This window comes from Giraffa tippelskirchi, chromosome 7 (genome assembly GCF_054371585.1).
Source record: "Giraffa tippelskirchi isolate mGirTip1 chromosome 7, T2T-mGirTip1v1.2.pri, whole genome shotgun sequence".
Lineage (NCBI taxonomy): Eukaryota > Metazoa > Chordata > Mammalia > Artiodactyla > Giraffidae > Giraffa > Giraffa tippelskirchi.
In genome coordinates, this window is record NC_137281.1 from 58,668,386 (window position 1) to 58,682,464 (window position 14,079).

The 14,079-nt window shown below is 39.1% G+C and overlaps 1 protein-coding gene across 9 annotated transcripts in view; it reads left to right on the plus strand.

The window, feature by feature from the left end:
* GLG1 (golgi glycoprotein 1) overlaps positions 1 to 14,079 on the plus strand; it is a 129,241-nt gene that overhangs the window by 94,031 nt on the left and 21,131 nt on the right. For all 9 annotated transcript variants that reach the window (XR_014059183.1, XM_081508711.1, XM_081508712.1 and 6 more), the window contains 8 exons: positions 3 to 206; positions 1,240 to 1,311; positions 2,245 to 2,428; positions 5,337 to 5,551; positions 7,943 to 8,064; positions 9,554 to 9,655; positions 11,723 to 11,876; positions 12,831 to 12,968. Coding sequence is in view for 8 of the 9 variants with exons in the window: in XM_081508711.1 (XP_081364837.1) it covers positions 3 to 206; positions 1,240 to 1,311; positions 2,245 to 2,428; positions 5,337 to 5,551; positions 7,943 to 8,064; positions 9,554 to 9,655; positions 11,723 to 11,876; positions 12,831 to 12,968 (1,191 nt within the window). In the remaining variant the exon portion in view is untranslated. The remainder of the gene's footprint in view (positions 1 to 2; positions 207 to 1,239; positions 1,312 to 2,244; positions 2,429 to 5,336; positions 5,552 to 7,942; positions 8,065 to 9,553; positions 9,656 to 11,722; positions 11,877 to 12,830; positions 12,969 to 14,079) is intronic.

The following is a 14,079-nucleotide window of genomic DNA, read 5'->3' on the forward strand; positions in this document are numbered from 1 at the left end:
AGGATGCCCATTCACAAGGCGAGGTGGTATCATGCTTGGAGAAAGGCCTGGTGAAGGAAGCAGAAGAACGAGACCCTAAGATTCAAGTCTCTGAACTCTGCAAGAAAGCCATTCTCCGAGTGGCAGAGCTGTCCTCAGATGACTTTCACTTAGACCGGCATTTGTATTTTGCCTGCCGAGATGACCGGGAACGTTTTTGTGAAAATGTGAGTCAGCTCAGAAACTGTTCTTCTTTGCTTCCTTTTCTTCCTAGTTTATTTTTTTTCTTTTTTAATACTTGATTCCAAAATTAAGCCAACACTGTCACATGTAGAAAAGCCACTGAACTGGAAGGTGGAGTAGGTCCCAGGAAAACAGGAAGTTATCTGGGTACTGGCTGCTCAGGCCAGAGGTAATATCTAGGGAACACTTGGTTTCAGTCTCCATTGCATTGTTCTTTCTACTTTATCTCACTTCTCAATTTCAGTTCTTGGAAGTCTATTTTACATATAGGAATCCTATCTTACCAGGAATCCCATTCACGTATATCCTATGGCTAAAACTTGGCCATATTACATATTTATGTTGAGGTAGTTGCTGCTAAGTCGCTTCAGTCATGTCCGACTCTGTGCGACCCCATGGACTGCAGCCTACCAGGCTTCTCTGTCCATGGGATTTTCTAGGCAAGAGTACTGGAGTGGGGTGCCATTGCCTTCTCCGAGTTTGGGTTAAGATGAAGGAAATAGCAGGCAGCTAACTTTTAAAATCAAGTCCTTGGTTACTCCCTGCATACTCTATAGAACAACTTTCTAACCCTGTAGTCAGGAATAATCTCCATCTTTACCACAAAGGACTGAGAGTGTCTTGTGTATATTCCCACTCTGTCTGCTGTTTTGAATTAATATATCAGAACCACTAAATGGAGCCACTGCCAGAGCTTTATTGACTCTAACATTAAGTTATAAGAAGGGAGACTCACTGACCCTTCTCTTGGTTCACTAATTCACAGTACATCTGGGAACACATGACAGGAGCCAGACGCCATGGGAAATTTTTTTTCCATATTTACCACAATCATTGTTTTCTTTCAAAGGCTGCTAAATTTTGTAAATGGCTGAGTTATGTGTTCAAAGATAGTCAGCATTATCATAATTTAATAGAAAATCCTATATAAGATTATGGATTATGCCCAGCATAACTACTTAGCTAGTGATGATGGTGATGGTGTTGTATTTGATGGTGTTGTATTCCATCTTACAGACACAAGCTGGTGAAGGCAGAGTATATAAGTGCCTCTTTAACCATAAATTTGAAGAGTCCATGAGTGAAAAAGTAAGTATTTCTTTGAAACAGATGAGCATTTTATTCTTTTTCCTAAAAGCTTTCTCAAATCCTCTCAAACAACATAAACTCATACTAAAATATAAAATACTGATACAGCTTAATCTTTCAGAGATAAAACACTAGGCCTTTAATAGGAAACCAAAGCATATTACATTTAAATGAAAAAAGTGAAGCTTCTCGTGATAGCTGGACTTTGGGAAGTCACTGGGGAATCAATTTGGGGAGTAAAATCAAAGAATTTTAATCAAAGTTACACTGAACCCATCCCTGTGTACTCAAGAAGTGTTGACTAACCAAACCAATGTGCTTCATAGGTAATTAGCAATTGAATTTTTCAGCAGCTGTCTCATTAAGCATTCTCATTACTGTTAGTCCTCTGTCCCTCAATGTATGCAAGACTCATTTATGATTTTTAAAAGTAATTATTTGGGGCCTTACTGTCTTGTCATTTACTTTGCTGTGCAGCTGAAGAACTATTTTTTATTTCAGTTCCTTATATCATTTACTGTTGAATAATTATGTTTAAAAAGTACAGAGTGGAACTTCCAGAGTGTTATGTCAGTTGCCACTTTCATTCTAGTGAAATTTACTTTAGGGATATTTGTTGATGAGGAAAAGAATACATTGTCAAGTTGATGTATGAGGATCTACCAAATATTTATGTGTTTGGACAGTTGCTGTTGCTGCAACAATCAGCAGCTCACCATAGAATCCCAGAGTCACCCACCCTGCTCGCTCCTTCTTGCCACTCTGTTTCAGCACACTTGTGCTCCATTTTAACCAAACTTAAACAGACATTTTGCTAATAACTGCCATTGCTCATTGTACCTGGCCGTGAGCCTCTGCTTGTCTTAGAGGTACATGTGAACGGCTGGACCACGTGAGTAGTCTCACAGCTCTCTTGCTGCACTCTCTCCTCAGTGTCGAGAAGCACTAACAACCCGCCAGAAGCTGATTGCCCAGGATTATAAAGTCAGTTATTCACTGGCCAAATCCTGTAAGAGTGACTTGAAGAAATACCGGTGCAACGTGGAAAACCTTCCCCGGTCCCGGGAAGCCAGGCTCTCCTACCTTCTGATGTGTCTGGAGTCAGCTGTGCATAGAGGTGAGAGTTCATTTCTTTTTATCTTTTCCACTCCTTTTTGGATCTTTCCTCCTGTGTTAGCTCTTTTGAGTACATCTGTCCCTGTGACTCAAGAGTCTTTCTATGGAAGCAGAACTCTAGGCTGAGGGCTTCGAGGCCCTGAGTCTTGTTGAAGGCCTTTCCTCTTAATGGCCTTAAGTTCTGCTTTTCTTTACATCACAGCTTTTTTTTTTTAAGGTTTACTTCTCAAATTCAAATTTTAATTTTTAAAATACTTGTTGCACAGCAATTTTAGGAGAGTCAGGGAAGTATAATGATTTAGCACATGAGCTTTGGGCCAGAGAGACATGACTTCAAATTATGATTCTTTCAGCAAACTAACTGGCTGGGTGACCATCGTTTATGTTTCTTCATCTCTCGAAATCTCATTTTTCCGTCTACAAAACAAAAATACATTACCTGTGTTTAGGAGTTCTTATGAGGATTGAACGAGGTTATTTGACATAGCGCTTAGCATATAAGTGATAAGTACTATTATTAGTCTAACAGTGTTTATCAAGAAATTAAACAGTAAAGGAAGAAAGGATTATAAGGTCAGACTCAGAGTCTGTTCTGTCCAAAAGTGAATCCCTGACAAAAGAATCAAGAAGGATGTTTAAAAGGTCAGGGTCATTAAGAAAGAACATTTCTTGGGCCCTCCCTGGAGGTCCAGTGGTTGAGACTCCACGCTTCTATTGCAGGGGGCAAGGGTTCACTCCTACAGGCCACATGGCATAACCAAAAAATTTTTTTAAAAAAAGAATATTTCTTAATATGGACTATAGGCTATAAAAATGAAATTCCTAGCTGCTTAATGAATCATGCTGGGACAATTGACTAGTGATTAAAAGTTAAGTGGGAAAAGATCAGCTGTTAAAGCTCAGAACTTTGTGGTGATTTTTTTTCCCCCCCGTATCTGGGTAGTTAAAATCTCCTAAACTTAAAAGCAGTAGAATAGCAACCAGAGAGAGTGCATGGTCTTGGACTGAATACCAAACAAAGGACATTTTGAAGGCAATTTGGAGAATTTTGATAATGGTCTGGGTATCTGATGAAATTTTCCTGAAATGTAAAGGTGGAGATTGTTGACTAGTAAAGGTATATCATAAAACAGTATACCATCTAATTTGGTATTTAAAAAAAAAAAAAATAGGTAATCTTCTTAAAGTGCAAATTAACAGGAAACACAAAAACTTAACAAATACACAGACAAAGGATATGAACAAATAATTCATAGAAGTTACATAGATTGTTAGGAGTCCCTGGTGGCTCAGATGGTAAAGAATCTGCCTGCAATGCAGGAGGCTCGGGTTCAATCCCTGGGTCAGGAAGATCCCCTGGAGAAGGGAATGGCTACCCACTCCAGTAATCTTGTTAATACTAAAAAGTCTGACCATATTGAGTGTTGGCAAGGATGTGAAAGAACTGGAACTACACTACCGATGGGAATTTAAAATGGTACATCCATTTTGGAAAGTAGTTTGCCAGTTTCTTAAAAAGTTCTGTATACATCTACCTCATGACCCAGCCATGTAACTCCTAGATATTCACCCAAGAGATGGGAAGGCGTATGTTCATATAAACTCTTGTGCATGAATGGTCGTAACAGCTTATTTGTAATAGCCCAACACTGGAAATAACCCAGATTTCCATAAGTGGTTTACTGCTAAGTCGCTTCAGTCGTGTCCGACTCTGTGCGACCCCATAGACGGCGGCCCACCAGGCTCCGTCGTCCCCGGGATTCTCCAGGCAAGAATACTGGAGTGGGTTGCCATTTCCTTCTCCGGTGCATGAAAGGGAAAAGTGAAAGTGAAGTCGCTCAGTTGTGTCCTAAAGTGGTTTAGGGGATAAACAAATTACAGTGTAGCCACATAATGGGGTGATATTACTTGGCAGTAAAAAGGAACACACTGTTGATTCATGGTTGAATCTCAAAAAGCCTGAAGTCAGACCCAAAAAAGGAGTTCATAGCGTGTGATTCCATTTATATGAACCTTATGTACATGAACTTCTAAAAACTGCAAACTGGTAAACTAATCTGTAGTCATAGAAAGTGAAGCAGAGGTTGACTGGGCATGAGGTAAGTGGTAGAGAGGAAAGGGAGGGATTCTAAAGGAACATGAGGAAACTTTTGGAGTTGATGGATATACATTCAGTATCTTGATTGTGGTGATGGTTTCATTGATGCATATGTATGTCAGACTTATCCAGTTATATGTTTTAAAAGTGTAGTTTGTTATATATTATTTATACCTCGGTGGTAAAGAATTCACCTACAATGCAAGAGGTGTGGATTTGATCCCTGGGTCAGGAAGATCCCCTGGAGAAGGAAATGGCAACCCACTCCAGTATTTTTGCCTGGAGAATTCCATAGACAAAGGAGCCTGCTGGGCTACAGTCCATGGGGTCTCAGAGTCAGACGTGACTGAGCACAGCATGGCAGCATACCTCAGTAAAGTTGTTTTTGTTTTTTTTTTAAAACAAGTTTTCGCAGATGGCATTGACAGCTCAAGGAAGAATTGGGGAGCTGTAGTGAGTATCTGAAGTGAAGTTTTTTCCCCAAGCTTAGAGGCTGTAAGCCAGGGATTTTCCTGGCTTTCATTTTCACCCTGGTAGTTATCTTATATTGATAAGACTTCTGTTGGCAAAACACATGCATTATTAGTTCAGTAGTATAAATCTGTGTAAGACAGAACACTGACAAGGTAAACCCTAGTCTTTGGAGTCTTAAACTTGCTTTATGCTGATAAAGCTTTTGCTGAATTTTCAGCTTTTCAGTCTGGATAATAGCATGACCGGTATATTGTAGTCGAGGGACGAACTTGTACTTTTCATGTGTAGTAGTATCTGATCCTGACGTTCCATAATGTTGTGACTCACATCCTAACAGGGCGACAGGTGAGCAGCGAGTGCCAGGGGGAAATGTTAGATTACCGCCGCATGCTGATGGAAGACTTTTCTCTGAGCCCTGAGATCATCCTGAGCTGTCGAGGAGAGATTGAGCACCACTGCTCTGGATTGCATCGGAAAGGGCGAACCCTGCACTGTCTGATGAAAGTGGTTCGGGGGGAGAAAGGGAACCTTGGAATGAACTGCCAGCAAGCGGTAAGGCCCCATTTTCTACTGCCATTTTTGATGTTAAAACATTTTTTTAGCTGAGGAACCTCCTCTTCCTGAGCTTATTTATCTAGATCATCTGTGTCATCACAGTGAACTTTAGGTATTAAGAACTAGTCAAAAACTGAAGATAGATGATCTAAAGGGAGAAAATGTTCTTGGTCGTCTACTTCATTATCTATCCTCAGTCAGATGGAGGAATGTTCTGCAGTAATTTGTTTCTCAAAGTTTCCTTCCTTGATACAGTAGACTTCCACACTTGACTGTGGTTGACCATTAATTTTCTTTATTCTCTGCTTGATGGCTTTGATTTAGTGATCTGTTAACAAATAGTAAACTGTGAAGCTTCAGAATAATTATTAATGAGTATATACTCTTCCAAATCCCCTTTGAACATGAACTTAAATTCTTTTCAGTTATGACTGAACAAACCTGGGCACAGTCTCTCCTAGACCAAAGAGACTGCTATTTGTCCTCTAATCATTTTTTGGAAGCGTTTTCTCGGGGTTTTCTAAGCAGTCAGGGAAGGAATAGGTGTATAATCATGTAACCGTTCATATTCTTAGTGTTGACATCCCACACTGCCGTCACTGGATCCAGTGTGGTGGGGACCCCTTGAGCTGTTAACCTCCTGTTCTGTCGGGCATTCACTATCTTCTTTTAGAACCTGCAGTCTGGTGCATGCACAGAGAATGCTCAAAGTTGGCCTGTCAATCATGGATATTTAATTGATACAGTTCTTAGAGAAACTTCCAGACTTGCATGATGCTTAATAACAGTCTCTCAAAAAAAGATGTAAATATTTTGGTCTTCATCACCAACCATCATAAATAAAATTGGTAGGCATTTGACAGTAGTAATAATCTTCCTACTGACTAACCACTACATTTTGTAGCTTCTTCAAATTGCCACAAAGAATTGGTATAAATAACTTCAACCCAGGAAACTGGAAATTTTTTCTATTTCTCTCATCTTGTTTGTTGACTTCTTTGAGAATAGACAGATTTGGGATTTTTCTTTTTTTGTTTTCTTTTGATCTTTGTTCTCTGATCAAATATGTGGCGGGGTCAGTGCTTTCGTATGAGCCTCTATAAGCTTGTAGGTAAAATGTATGAGGATCAGAGAAGGCTCCTACAGAGGCTAAATCCATAACACACAAAAGTCTCCAATTCTTCAAGTTGGAACAAAGGGAACCCCAAGCAGAAGGATTGTAGTTTTCAAATTTGCTTTGTGTTATTTAAGATTTCCACCCCAAAACACCATCTGCTGCCCATCTGTAGTAATAATGATTATTTTTAATCTGTAAAAAGCTTTGCAGCTTACATAACCTTCTATATATTATTCTTCGTTATAATCCTCCACAGTTAAAAAAACTGGAACTTAGAGGTTAATCAACTTGCCTTTGTTCTCAAAGCTAATATCTGGCAGTGCCAGACTATTAATAGAACTCAGGTTTTCTCATCCTTAATTTAGAGCTTTTTCTCCTGTGCCCCAACTGCTTTCTCTTCAAAGACGGAAAAAAAGAATCTGAGGCACATCTTCTCATGCTTTCACTTTATTTTATGAAAAAGGGTGGAAGCAGAAGTAAATGTTAAAGAATATATTGCCATTTTCAGCTGCATAATGACAAGTATTTTTCTGTATACTTGTGATAGACAAGCTCTGGTTTATCTCTTGGGTATATAAAAAAAATTGAGAAGAAATAGGAAATTATAAGTAATATTATATTCTTATTTTCTATAATTGATATTTCTTTCAACAGAAATCTCACATCTCCTTTTTTTTTTAAATAAATTTATTTATTTATTTTAGTTGGGGGCTAATTACTTTACAATATTGTAATAGTTTTTGCCATACATTGACATGAATCAGCCATGGGTTTACATGCTCACATCTCCTTTTAATGAATCAGAGTATACTTGTTTTATGCCAGTGTCTTTGCAGCAAAATTCAAATTCTAGATTTTTAAGACCAAATTAGATCTCTAACTGGAAATATCTTCTGATTTTTACTCTTCTCCACTCAGCTCTGGCTTGGCACTTAATGTCAAATTTATAATAATTTGATTAACAGATGTGAGGAAAGAGGCAGCTTTTATATTGTAAGGTTCTTTTCTTCTGCAAATATCCAGGGATGGTTCATACAGGTAGGCAAGCTATCCCTACAATGAGTTATACAGAAAATCTTGCAAAGTAGAGGAACCAGTTGCAACGTATTTGACCAGGGCTGTTGAGCTTGGCTGGTGACAATCGTAGTACTTTGTTAAGAGTACATTGTGATATACCATACTGAGAACTGACTGAAGATATGACACTGCTCACCCTAGATGTATAAGTGACTTTCTTTCTTCCTTCTTGGTTTGTTTTTTTTTCAATCCAGCTTCAAACACTGATTCAGGAGACTGACCCTGGTGCAGATTACCGCATTGATAGAGCTTTGAATGAAGCTTGTGAATCTGTAATACAGACAGCCTGCAAACACATAAGATCCGGAGACCCAATGTAGGTTATCTTATCTGTGGTATTTATCCACATATTGTATCTGGCAGCGCAACATGGGGAACATATCCTCAAATGACTTTCGGATGGTTTAACAACTTAACTGAAATTTCATTAAACAGGAACACATACCAGCTTTTGTTAAGACTAGTATTGGGATTGAGACCTGGGCTCTGCCTCATCTGTGATGTAGAGAACCTAGTCCTGGCTTTGTCGTGATGTCTGTTGACAGTGACTGAGAATATACAGTCTTAGACATTAGGTCACTGAATCATTCTACTTAATGGTCAAATAAAAGAGCAACTCTCAGGATAAAATGACACATGCTTTGTTTGGCTGTATACTTTTCATTCCATTTGTACATTGACTCATATACATTGGCTTCTTGACAATTATTAGAGAGTAATTAATTACACTTGAAATAAAACACAAAATGTGGTTGGAAGGATTCATTGTGGACACAATTAACTCTGAAGTTATATCCAAGATCTAGGAAAGCTGTAAAATGCTGTGATAAACCATTGGAGTCTCATGTATTGATTTTATTCCATATGATGTGCAAACAGCCCTTAAAACCAGGTTGCAAGAAAGAACAGGTTTCCCATTCTTCAGTAATCTTTATAGCCTGCAGCCGGCGGTACCCAGCTGTGTGAACCAAATGCAGTCCACATTTCTCATCATTCTGCTCTGCATACCCTCCAGCTGTCTATGTCCATGTCCATGTCAGAGGTTAGAGAAAGACCTTCCTCCTTAAGGAAGGAGGTTGGCGGAAGCAGACAAACACTGTTAAGACTGACTATGTACCAATAGGAAACTAACTCCGTCAACTGTTAAGGAGGCAGGGGAGGGGGGGGAGGAGGGAACATCTGCAGGTAAAATAGATTTAAGAGACTGTCGGTTAAATGCAGGATGTAGACCTTTCCTGGGTCCTGATTTGAACAGACATGTGAAAAGGCATGAGACAATTGGAAAAATTTGAAAGCTGACAGGATATTTCATTATATTAAGGATTTTTAAATTAATTTCTTTGATGGATAAAGGTATTATGTTTTCATATTATAGAGAAACACACTGAAGTGTTTACAAATGAAATGATAGAGTATCTGGGATTTACTTCAAAATATCATCTAAGGGGGAATAGGGTTAAAACAAACTTGGCCATAGATTGATAAAGCTATGGGAGGGGAAAATGGATATTATATGATTCTCTACTCTTGTATGGTTGGAAGTTTCTCATAATAAACAGCTAATTATAAAGCAGCTGCACACACATCTTGTATAAGCTGAGTCCTCAGTGCTAAGTGGCTCTGAAGTTGATAGAAGGCAGAGTCACGGTTAGGTTAAGTTGATTTGAGTGATTCTTGGGAAAGGAAGTTCCTGATTGCCTAGGAAAATAGCTGAATGGCTTTTTCTGCAGACAAGGAAGTACTGGTGTGAGATCTCTGAGCCAGAACTGTCCCTCATTACAATTTCACCCCTATTTTCTGCCCAGGATCCTCTCGTGCCTGATGGAACATTTATACACAGAGAAAATGGTGGAAGATTGTGAACACCGTCTCTTAGAGCTGCAGTATTTCATCTCCCGAGATTGGAAGTGAGTATTTTGAAGCCATAATAAGTGTAAGCCTCTGTCTATTCTCCTGGATAGTCACTATCCTTCATATATTTTTTTTTTTAATAATCACTAGTAACTTGTTTTGTTAAGTTGTGGGATAGCTGGCACTCTGATCTCCAGAAAAACTTCTTTCTTGCTTTCAGAACGGTATCTAAAGGCAGAGACAGCCCCTGCAGGTCTGTCCCTGTGTCCCCATTAATTACTGCATTAGCAGTCAGGGTCAGGTGTTTCTCATATCACAAACATCTATCTAGAAAGAACTTGGGCACCTGTGGGTCAGCGAAAGCATCTTCAAATACATCTCTAAGAAGAGAATAGTGATTTTTAATTTTTACTGATTTGTCTTGGGTATGGGATTTTGCTTTATTTCTGTGACTAATTCAAAGTTATTAAATTTATTCTATCTTAAGAAGCTCTTATCAATAAATGCCAACTGGATTCTCTTCTCATCCTGTTAAACAGAAAAGAGGGGAGGGAGGTCGATTAACTAGAAGACTCTCTGTCATGGTGAGAATAACCTTGTGTTGGCCACAGTCTCTCACTCTTTCCGCACCTTATTTTCCCTTCCCACCTCTGGACCAGGCTGCTCCTCCTGCCCGCCAAGTGGAGCTGCTTCCTGATTCAGTTGTTTTTAGCTGCTGTGCTTTGGTCATTTTTATTTTTTTTTCTGGTGATTAATATATGTTTTACCCACATACTTTGGAGAAGGCAATGGCACCCCATTCCAGTACTCTTGCCTGGGAAACCCCATGGACGGAGGAGCCTGGTAGGCTGCAGTCCATGCGGTTGCAAAGAGTCGGACATGACTGAGCGAGTTCACTTTCACTTTTCACTTTCATGCACTGGAGGAGGAAATGGCAACCCACTCCAGTATTCTTGCCTGGAGAATCCCAGGGACGGAGGAGCCTGGTGGGCTGCCGTCTATGGGGTCGCACAGAGTTGGACACGACTGACGCGAATTAGCAGCAGCAGCAGCAGCACATACTTTACTGAAAAGAGATTATTTGAAGACTCAATGTGTTTCCGTTTCCTCAAGTTAGCTGCTGAGAGGACTTCAGAAAGTGGGGTGGGAATTTCCTCATGCTTATTCAAGCTGTCTGAACTGAAATAGCAAAGAGCTTACTGAGTTTATTACCTTAAAAAATTATGTCTTTGGGTTTTGGTTTCTAATGTCTTTTGTTTTTTTCTCTTCTGTAATTCCTTCATTCATGATCAAAAGATGCTTCACAATCTTTATATTTTTAATTGGAGGATAATTGCTTTACAATATTGTGTTGGTTTCTGCCATATATCAACGTGAATCAGCCATAGGTATATGTATGTCCCCTCCCTCCCACCTCCCACCCCATGCTTCACAATCTTTAAAGCTGCTTATTGAATATTAGCCTTTTTCCTCCCATTAAGTAGCCCTCCCTCAAATTTGACATTATCATGTAGACAGAATGAAATATCCACTGGTCTGATTTGGAGATGCAGCCGGCTCATCACCTAACTCACTCAGAGTTAACTGTCAAAAAAGTTTTTTAAATTGATAAGTATGTCCAGGTAAACTAAAAATGTAACTGCCTTACCTTGCATGGGAAACTACTAGAAAGGAACTTGAGTAGATTATTTATCTTGTCCTTTTCTGATCTTAATGAATCTAGTATGGCAAGTAGGATTGAATTATACTCACACTTAGAAAAAAATGATAAGGAAAAGTTGCAAATTGCCTGGTGATAGCTACAACCCTTGTTGTCTCATTTCAACCAGGGCATGTTAACGCCAAGTCTGTTATTATAATGTTGTGTGCCTTACATTACAAGATACCATCTTTGAGGTAGAACTTAAATCTTCTGTTTTAAGGGTTAAACTTTTCCAGATTGACTACTGTGTGTTCTTGAAGAACAGAATTCAGAAATAATGCTGGTGCTTACCTGCTATCTCCATTACCCTAGAAGTGATTGTCAACCGGTACACAGACAAGCACCTTGCAAAACCCCTTAGCATGTCATTGGGAGGAAAGGCATAGTAAGAGTAATTGTCTCTTAACTCTTAACCTTACAGGCTGGACCCTGTCTTGTACCGCAAATGCCAGGGAGATGCATCGCGTCTCTGCCACACCCACGGTTGGAATGAAACCAGTGAACTTATGCCTCCAGGAGCAGTGTTCTCCTGCTTATATCGCCATGCCTACCGCACTGAGGAGCAGGGCAGGAGGGTATGCACTTGATACTGACTTCATTTCTTCCTGTTGGTCATTTGTTTAATTCATTTGCTACAAACTGTTGTGATTCTTGTTCATCCTAAGACAACTGTTAGTGTATCTGGCAAGGAGGGTTGCTTCATTACTTGAAGGTTCTTCATTCAGTGAGTGTACATAGAGTTGTTCTACCAGCTCCTTTCCATCTGACTTTATGTTTTTCACAAAGTGAGAGGACATTTCCAGTTTTTCTTTGTGCTACCAAAATCTAAATAGACAAGTAGACAGATTCTGCTACCCTAACTTTATGTAGCTTTAAAGACCCATTAGAAGCTCTTAGCCAAGACATAAAGGGTTATTAGGCTTCTGCTCTTGGCAGCAGGACCTGTAATGCCTACGTTGGTGAGGCCTCTCCAGCAGTGCACTAGTTGGAGCTGCAGCCTCTTCCCCTCACTGTTGGTATTCATCTGTCCTGAGTGCTGCCTCTTGTTGGGATGTTTGTGTATGCTTGGCAACATTTGCTGCCTGCCGGTCCCATACTGTTTATTCTCTCTTAAATCAGGACCAGCCTTCTCTACATTCACAGAGGAGTGGCACATTAATTTAGCTAAACAAAAAAACTTTCTACCTTATCCAAACAAATCCAGTTCACATTTTAATTGACATTTGGCTTACAATATTATATTAGTTTCATGTGTACAGCGTAGTGATTTGGTCCTAGCTCACTTTTATCAGGATCCTCTGAGAAAAGGATAGTGTTTCATATAATATTTTAGAAAATGCTGAATGTATCATCACATTCCGAGAGATAAAGGTGTTTAGAAGCCTCCTAGAACATCTAATTCTTTTTCTGGAAGAGATGAGATACAAAGTTTGGTTCAAATAACTGTAAAATTATATCAGTTTCCTGATGATAGATTTTCTATATCTTGTGTCATTTGGTTAGTATTTTGCTTCTTATTTCTCATATAGCTCTCACGGGAATGCCGAGCTGAAGTCCAGAGGATCCTCCACCAGCGTGCCATGGATGTTAAGTTGGATCCCGCCCTCCAAGACAAGTGCCTGATTGATCTGGGAAAATGGTGCAGTGAAAAAACAGAGACCGGACAGGTAGGTGACAAAGCCACCTGCTTATCCTATAGTAATAATAATGATACTGTTCATGATTAACATTTTATGTAGACTACAAACACCATAAAATTCATCTCCATCAACTTCACAGATACGATTTGTTATATTATTCATTTTTCTCTATATAAGAAATCCTGAGGAAAATGTTCTCTTTGGTCTCTGTAATTGTACTTCTCCTAAGCAGTTAGTTTGGTTTAATGTTATGGTTATTACATTTTATAACTGATTGTTTTCTCTCTTCATGTTGCCTCTTAAAAAGCCTCGAGCCAAAGATATAGCCTGCCTTTGCAGGCACGTAAGATTTTGCTCTAGGCATTTTGTGTACTGATTTGCCACTGGCTTCATTCCACTTTCCTTAAAGTTTCCTTTTTTTTTTTTTTTTTTACTCATTTTTAATCTATTTTATCTTGCTTTTTTTTTTTTTCCTTTTATAAGATACGTTAAGTCCTTTTGAGGGAAGGCAAGGTATAAATATGTACACTGATATTTAAATACTGACATGCATGAATAGTGTATGTGCTTGTCCTACCACAGTCCATCCACAGAGATGTAGGAATGGAATTATATTTTCCACTTAGTAATTGATACAGTTGATGTTCAGAGAAATGAAGTGTATTAACTTTCTTGCTCAGAGCTCATAACCCTAGCCAGACATTTGTTACATTTTATTATAACCTCTTCAGGAAAGTGTAGAAAAGGACTAGTCCCAAGAATCAGGTGCGTGCTGTAAGTGGCTTGTTAGGATTTTGTGCCTAGTTTAAAAAAAAAGATATATAAGATATGTTACTGCATTCCAGCAAATTAAGTGAGAAGATTGCTTATCTTTTATCTCAAGGTGAGGGAACCAAGCAGTGAGGAACAGCTACTAGTTTAAAGCCCCATTAATACTAGAATGAGGCATGAACAGTTCCATTTGTACCACTCCAGAACACCCTCTGGGATTAAACTAATAAAAAGTCACATGTGCAGGAATTGGACATTTTTTAAAAGCAACATAATGCCTACTCAGATCTGTTGGCCTGGGAATATCATTTGTGGCCGTCTGTTTCCTGGGCCTACTGTAGTTCTGTCGAGTTTATTGTTAGAAAAT